General features: G+C 38.4%; 1 protein-coding gene across 3 annotated transcripts; it reads right to left on the minus strand.

Moving 5' to 3' along the window:
* Positions 1-337: 337 nt before the first annotated feature.
* LOC113236123 (probable ATP-dependent RNA helicase DDX5) lies at positions 338-7,292 on the minus strand. Of its 3 annotated transcripts, XM_026472120.1 has the most exons (9): positions 7,232-7,292; positions 6,447-7,164; positions 6,086-6,154; positions 5,268-5,415; positions 4,869-4,987; positions 4,539-4,775; positions 4,218-4,374; positions 1,630-2,237; positions 379-514 (listed from the first exon to the last, which is right to left on the minus strand). In XM_026472120.1, coding segments are annotated over exons 1-8 (1,479 nt in total). In that variant the 5' UTR covers positions 7,234-7,292; the 3' UTR covers positions 379-514; positions 1,630-2,208. The 3 variants fall into 3 exon arrangements, with proteins under 3 accessions (XP_026327903.1, XP_026327904.1, XP_026327905.1); XM_026472118.1 differs by lacking the exon at positions 1,630-2,237 and having other exon boundaries at positions 338-514; positions 7,232-7,287; XM_026472119.1 differs by lacking the exons at positions 1,630-2,237; positions 6,086-6,154 and having other exon boundaries at positions 345-514; positions 7,232-7,285.
* Positions 7,293-7,822: the final 530 nt, after the last annotated feature.

Raw genomic sequence — 7,822 nt, forward strand, 5'->3', positions numbered from 1 at the left:
AATGTTTCAATGGCCTACATTTATTTCTCTCGTGAGTTTGGGTGTAATTTGAGGTTGTCTGTGAGCACCCGCGACACAGTGTTTCCCTCATGCGGGTTGAGTGTGCGCGTTATTATTATTATTATTATTACGTAAATGGCCGTGGATATCTTAATAAAGGAATATCTTAATAATATAAACTACTTCCAGGCTATTGCTCAGCGCCTTCTTGATATAAGAAGGGAGTTTGACCTTTTTAGAGCTACCATTTGTAGTACGGACATTAGCAGTCCTCTTGAGTTATTGGTCCAGCAGTTAGGGAGAAGGGGAAGGGAATGAGCCCAGAAAATCGGTTCGGTTGTCTAGCAAATTAATTAATAATTTTAAATACGTACTTTAGCAGAATTGTTAGGAGTGAACAACGTATAGGCCGTTCCGGTATGGCTGGAGCGACCTGTGCGTCCAATGCGGTGCACGTAGTCCTCAGAATTGTTCGGATAATCGTAGTTGATGACAAACTTCACGTCTTCCACGTCTATAGCATTGCACAATAGTGAAATATCGTCTTTCGACTTGAGTGGAACAATCATTTTTAATAAATTTACATAATTCTCACAGACCACTGCCAACTGTGGCTTAAAAACTGATTAATATGAAAGTTGAAATACAACAAATAATGACGGTTTTGTATAATAATTTTCAGCTTCTTAAATTAAAACCTTATTTTAATTTCATAAAATTAAAATAACGTAAATAAGACAGTATCAACATTATTTTAGCGTTATTGGTCTATAAGAATTACAAAAAACTATTGCACATAACCGAGCGTATAAAACTAAAGGTATAATTGGTAGCTTCCATCTACTAATATCAATAAACGCAAGAAATAATATAAAACTTATTTCTTGCGTATGCACTATACTTGTCATAACAATAAATAACTATATATGAATGCTCCCGGTTACGACGGTACCTGATGTGACTCGTCTAACGTATTCATTTAAAATATTCCATTACCCATATGACAAAAATAATAACTGTAAACTGACAAAGCTCGTATTAACTCGATGAAAAATACGTTAGGCAGTCCCAACATAAGCGGTAAAATACATGTTATTAAGATGAAAAAGAATATTTATAAAACATTGACATGACAAACACTTATTAACAATAAGGTAATTAGAAGTCAATATTTTGTTTGAGGCAAGAATTCTAAAGAAAATAAATAACATAGGACGCAATCTTGTGCCTTGCAGGACTCTCTGATATTTGTGGTACAAATACTCTTCAAATAATTCCATTAAGTACATGTTTATTGCAATTATATGTTTAAAACAAAAATTAATAATGATTGATACATTTTAATTAATCAGAATAAGATTTCGAAGATTTGAGTTATAACAACGAAATCAAAAGCTTTCGTTAAAAAAAAGTAACAAATGCAGTTCTCACAACATGGCGCGTCATTAGCGTTTATCGATTTTCTTGTTAGTAATCACATTGAATGGGCTAATAACAAACGGTTGATATCGATGTTGTACTACGAAATACCACAAAAAAAAATAACGAAAGGGAAAATTTTCATTTTAAGTGCAGATGCTAAGTGTGAATAGAATTCTTCCCCCATACAGAAATCAGTCAAATAATTACCTTCATCGATAGTTGCGGCCGGTGGTAGCTGGAAATAACTGTATTATGCCCTTCAGTGCATCCGGAGTGTTGGAGGCCAAGAGCGGTGTGCTGACTTTACATCCCCAAAGAAATCTTGTACCGGTCAGGTGGCGTAGGGCAGGCCCTTCTAAATCTCGCATGACATCTAACCAAGCATGTATTGCTCTTTGTTTGATGGTCTTACTCCCCCTTTATATTACTAACGCCTAACCATAAAGTGACGTCTTCTTCACTTTTATACTAATCGTAGCTAATAAATTCTCCTTTATGACATTCGCTTGCTTACCGTTTTCATTACAAACACAAAATTATTTCTTTCTCTCGCTTTTGTCCACTAATTATTTAAGAATTTTTCTGTTATAATTAGATTTTCATCAAGAATTTGCCTAATTTGTAAGACCATCATTGCCCTGTCTACTAATTTTACACCTCCCACAATTTTAGAGGCAGCATGCTCAAAACAGTGTGCGCTGACAATGCTGTCGTTACTTCATTAATGATTCCTTAGAATCTATGTTTAATGATAACTATCGTTAAATCGAAGTCAGCAACACACGGCTAGCCCTTATCTCTGCACGCATGCGCCTCTGAAATGAAAACAATTGAGAATAATGCCGAGTCAGTCATGGAAATTTATACTATCGGACTGTGACGTGAACCTAATGATAACGGTTTGGCCGCAGAAAGTATAGACGATCAGATCTTAAGTTCGGTTCGGCTCATGTAGTCAGCCGTTGAACTGCGTTCACCTTTTCTTTCATCGTTGCATTATAACAAATGAAAAAGTATAGGACGCAAGCCGTAGTTTCTTGGTTTATCATGAAGGAACTTATTCCTTTTGTCGTTTGCCACAATTACATATGATTGATTATTGTATAAAAATGCATGCCTATCAAAAGATTCGTCGATCACAGTCTTAAATTAGCAGTATTAGGGAACCATTGCTGTATCATTATCGTAAATCAGTGGCCTACGTTCCAATATTCACTTTGCTCTTCGTGTCTCGGGTATGAGTGGTCTCTTTAGTTTTGTGGACATCTCTTTCACTGATGATCTGAATCTTAGACCACCACTAACAGGCGAATCACGTATCAGTTTCCTCAATACGTGGAAACGCATAGTTCCCAGTACCACTGAGTTATTGAAAGGTGAAGGAGATTTCATTATCTTTTTGAACGATATTGCAGGTTTACACGTCGCAATGTTTTCCTTCCTAAAGTTTTGATTGTTAAAAAATGACTCATCCTCTTTGAACAACTCTATGGCTATTCAGTTATAAATTCTTGAGAATGCTTAGAAATAATCAATTTAGACAGAAGACTGTATTACTTTAAAACCATGTAACTAAAATAGCATGCAATAATCCTTAAAATTCGTTGCAGGAAAAACATAATCATACCAGAATGACAATGTTTTGTCGCATGATGGAAATATTTTTTTGATTATCTTAGCTTAATCTAAAGGTAATAATAAAAGGTGAATACTGGAACCTCATTTCAGTGGGTTGGTAAGACAACCACGAGTAAGCTGTAATTAGCAATGGCATCAAATACCTCCCTTACGCTCCTGACACATCTCTTAGACCTTGATAACACCCCGGGAGAACAGTGCGAGGCGATAGCGACATCTTAAAACACCTTTTTAGGTACCTCGCTACTGTTTTACCAAATCTTCTGTTTGATGCCTTGGTTTATTAAGTTTTTTTACGTTGGCGGGAGTTATATCACCACCATATTTTGTTTTCTATTTTATAAGTTTTAGGTGGCTCAAACATAAGATAGTACTTCTGGGCAGTTTACAGTGACACATACTACCTACACATATATGTATTTGTTTCTCATAGATTTATGTTATTTTAGTATAGAGGTATTGATTTATATTTTTGATTTTGTTCATTTGCATCTTGGGATTCAAGCCTGATAAGAAAAATCTGTGCATATCACTAATACACAAGCTCTTTGTATTGGATAACTGTGGTAACAGTTGTAGTTTCAACGCTTCTTTTTACTATAGGGAATTCAATAAGGCTTAGTAAATTTTACAAATTTAATTTACCAATTGTGATATCACATCACATATATACGAAAATCAAAAGTTACATTTATGTTACTTCAAATGAACTGTGTTTATTAAAAAAGTGATAGTTTTCCAAAGAAATAGACTTATCTATCAGCAATATGCACACTACCCAAAAAATTCACATTATATCCCAAAGCTAATTAAATTAAGCGGTTGTATTGCAAGGGCACTATTTATATCTCTTTCTCACATGTTACTGTGTGTGATAGGACCAAAAACAGTAGCCATGCAAAACCGCTGCATATAATTAGGTCATAGGTGGAATGAATATAGCTCGAGTTTCATAAGCTGAATTGCAGGATCCAAAAGGGAGACGTTCTCGACCAATCAGCGCCCAACGGTACAAAGTCTATGTTCTCGCTTGTGTGATTGGAAGAGTTTTTTCCCACTCGCGTCTCGCTGACACAAGATCGATATGCAAGAGTAAAGTAGGTACTAAACTCGTGTATACCGGCCATGAGAAGGACTCAAAGCTCCAGCAGACTTACCCAATCCCCTGGCGGCGACGTCAGTGGCCACGAGGATGCCGTTGGGGGTGTGGCGGAACTGCGCCAGCACGTAGTCGCGGTCCTGTTGGTTCTTGTCGCCGTGGATGGCCAGCGCGCGCCAACCAGCGCGGTTTATGGCTTTGGTTATTTCGTCGACCTACCATACAATTGGGTCATACAACCATCTCCAGCAACTTGCTTTAAAACTGTGCACGCCCAGGAATGTTCATAAAACATTTCAGCTACAGAATCTAAGTTGCAAAACGCTGTGATTGGACATGACTTTGTGTTTAGGATTCATACAATTTCAGATCCACTTACCTTTCTCTTAGTTTCGGCAAAAACAATAGTCTTGGTCTCTTCCTCGGAGGATATCTCCTGCAGTAAGGTGACAAGCTTATCAGCTTTCTCCCATTCCTCGCAAATATCCACAATCTGAAGGATATTGTGGTTGGCTGACAGCGATAGAGACCCAATGTTGATCTGAATGTAATCGTCCAGAAATTCTTCAGCTAAATTCTGAACTTCCTTCGGCCAGGTTGCTGACCACATGAGTACCTAGAATTTTTATATTCGTCAATATAGACCGCCACACTAACTATCTTCGACTCCAGCAGATAGTGGCTACACTTGCTGTCAAATCACACTAACCTGTCTGTCAGGTCGGATCTGCTCTATTATCTTCCGGATCTGGGGTTCAAAGCCCATATCCAGCATTCTGTCGGCCTCATCCAGCACCAGATATGTGCAACGTTTCAAGTTAGTTGTACCTGTAGATAGATGAATTAATACATGAATTTATCGAGTCTGCACCAAACTTCATTCTAAGGTTAGATATTCCAAGGTCAGAACTTCATTCTAAGGTTAGGTTAATCAAACTAAAAGGCTTAACTGAGTCGGTTCCTGAGGTAACTGCGCGGTGTGGGACAAGTGACGGTTTACGTAACAATTATATTACACACGCGATAATTTCAACAAGATTTTTTTGACAATATTCAATAGAAAATTGATTGGAAATCAATGGCTTCATTACGACGGCGTTGTACTTACCCTTCTCCAAGAAATCAATCAATCTGCCAGGTGTAGCAATGACAATCTCAACGCCTCTTTCAAGGCAGCGACCCTGCGGTCCCTTCGGTGCTCCTCCAAAGATGCAAGTGTTCCGCACTTGAACACTTTGACCGAAGTCATTTGCCACCTGGAACGTGGTTCTTTCAAAGTATTACATGAAGTTTTAGGCTGATGAGCATGTTTTAGTCCGAAATTGTGCAACTATCAAACAAACTATAGACTATCTATTGTTTTGAAAGAGGTTTTAGATTTAATTGATCCAACCAAACATTTGCAGTAAGGGTCATGTTATTATTATTTCTGATATAATCCTTATGTTCTCCTTCCCATTAATCCCTAATGCAAACCATTAATCCTTGAAAGTTAAACACAATATGACTAAATAGGTGATTGGGAGTCTGCACTCGTTTGTAGTCTATAGTGTAACCAGTTTCCTTTTAATTAATGACACTTTGAAATGAAAAGAATAAAATTAAAAATGAAATGACACTTCCTCGGTGTAATAACATAAAATTTAGTGATATTGTTTACATGATAAAGACAGAAAGTTTAGCTAAATAGTGTAGAAAAGCACAGAAACTAAAAGAAAGAATCTAAAAGAAAAATAAAACTAAAAAACACAGTGCTATTAAAAACATAGACATTAAGGTTACGTTCAGAAACCTGGACCTAACATATCAGAATTTTGAATTTAAATTTCCAAGTTTTTACAAAAACCCCAAAAGATGTTTAGGTTTTCGAACATAGCCTGCCTGGGTAAAGCTAAGTTCTACATATTAGTACTGAAATTAATTTACAATGTGTGGCAAGTCCGGCTCATTTGGGTCCAGCATCTCGGCGGCAATCCCATTCATCGCAACCAAAGTCTGGTGCGGCAAAATGGAAAACAAACATTTATACTTGATATTTTAAGAAAAACAAAGAATATTTAATAAGTTACCTAAATTACTTGAGAAAAGAATCAGCTGCTTAGATAACTAGTATTGTCTACCCCACATTATCAAAGCAGATTTGTGATAAAAACTAGAATTTCAAGGTTTCTCCAATTCATAATTTGTCTATGGCCGGACTAAGTTAAACTATTTTCAGGCAGTATGTTTCCAACACCAGAGTTGCATTATGAAAAAAATTTAAGCTTTGAACTATTTTTATTGTTACCTGTTGAATTTGTTGTGCAAGCTCTCTAGTAGGTGCTAGGACGAGAACAACTGGTCCATCTGCCCGTAACAGTCTTGGTTGATTAATAATATGGACAATAGCTGGCAAAATGTATGCCAGAGTCTTTCCTGACCCTGTCTGTGCTATCCCTACCATATCCCTTCCAGACAGAGCAATAGGCCAGCCCTGAGCTTGGATAGGAGTAGGGTGAGGGAATCCTTGCTTTAGAATCTCTTTCATAGCGTAATCAGGGAACCCTCCCTCCTCAAAGTAAATACTTGGCGCCGGCACTTCGCGACCTTTGACAGTGATTTGGTTCTGACTTCTGTAAGACTCAATCTCGGCCGCAGACCGCCTCGTAACATTTTCGTGGGGGACGTAGAAATTCTTGCGGAAAGGAGTGAGTTGGACGGTGTCCCAGCGAATTTTACGCAAGTTGACACCGGGCTGATCGTTCTTGAAGCTGCCGCCGCTGCGGAAGTCGTCCCGACCTCCCCGGCTACCACCAAAACCCCGTCCGCTGTCGCGACCGCCACCCCTGCCGCCTCCATCTCGGCCGCGGCCGCCACCACTACTGCCAAAACGGCTTCCTCTGTCCAACGAACGGTCGCTCGATCGGCCTCCACGAGACCCACCTCTGCCACCTCCTCGGCCTCCACTGCCGCCACCGCGGCCACCCCCGCGTCCACCACCTCGTCCGCCACGTTTATCGTCGTACCTAAATCCCAAGTTTCATTTAGAAGCGGAAATAAAAAAAGTGTAGATGACAACTTGCAGTAACTTACATCTTTCTCCGCGCTGAATATACGATTGTAGCAACTTCACTAAGTTAATTGGTTACCGTGTTCTCCCAAACGGTATCAGTCTGACATATAAATTTTCACTAGGTTATAGATAAAATCACAGAAAAACTGGCGAAGCCTCCACTAAACTCCACTTATTCAGCAAATAATGGTCGCCATTTTTAATTTCATATTTTTGTTTTTTTTTTCGTATACAACTTCCTTTTGATTGGGGTTTGGAAAAAAATACACACATCATCAATAAATTGTTTTAAAAATAACCATTAAAAATAACCGTTATTTGCCGTAAATATTGACATCCAAATATAATAAATAATCTATATAAAATAATAAAATATTATAAAGAAAGAATCCAATTTTTGGCTGGCAACTTTGATCTAAACACGTCACAATAAACTTCCGCGCGCCATTCTATGGGCGCGAAATTCAAAAATCTTTACTAAAAAACCTTGTACATCATAGTTTCCCAAAGTGGTCCCTACCGCCTCCCAATGGCCGCTGAAGAGTCCTAGAGTAGTAGGGGCCTCCGATGCAATTGGGAGGCGTTGATGCTGTCCAGAGGATGCTACATGG

The sequence above is a fragment of the Hyposmocoma kahamanoa genome, unplaced genomic scaffold, assembly GCF_003589595.1.
Source record: "Hyposmocoma kahamanoa isolate Upper Pololo Valley unplaced genomic scaffold, ASM358959v1 89, whole genome shotgun sequence".
Taxonomy (NCBI): Eukaryota; Metazoa; Arthropoda; class Insecta; order Lepidoptera; family Cosmopterigidae; genus Hyposmocoma; species Hyposmocoma kahamanoa.

What these genes read in the sequence shown, in the direction of transcription:
- LOC113236123 (XM_026472118.1), bottom strand. An exon ending in GATTGATTTCTTGGAGAAGG is followed by an intron (nt 4,988 to 5,267) that starts GTAAGTACAACG and finishes ATCTATCTACAG; the next exon opens with GTACAACTAACTTGAAACGT. An exon ending in TTGCCGAAACTAAGAGAAAG is followed by an intron (nt 4,375 to 4,538) that starts GTAAGTGGATCT and finishes ATTGTATGGTAG; the next exon opens with GTCGACGAAATAACCAAAGC.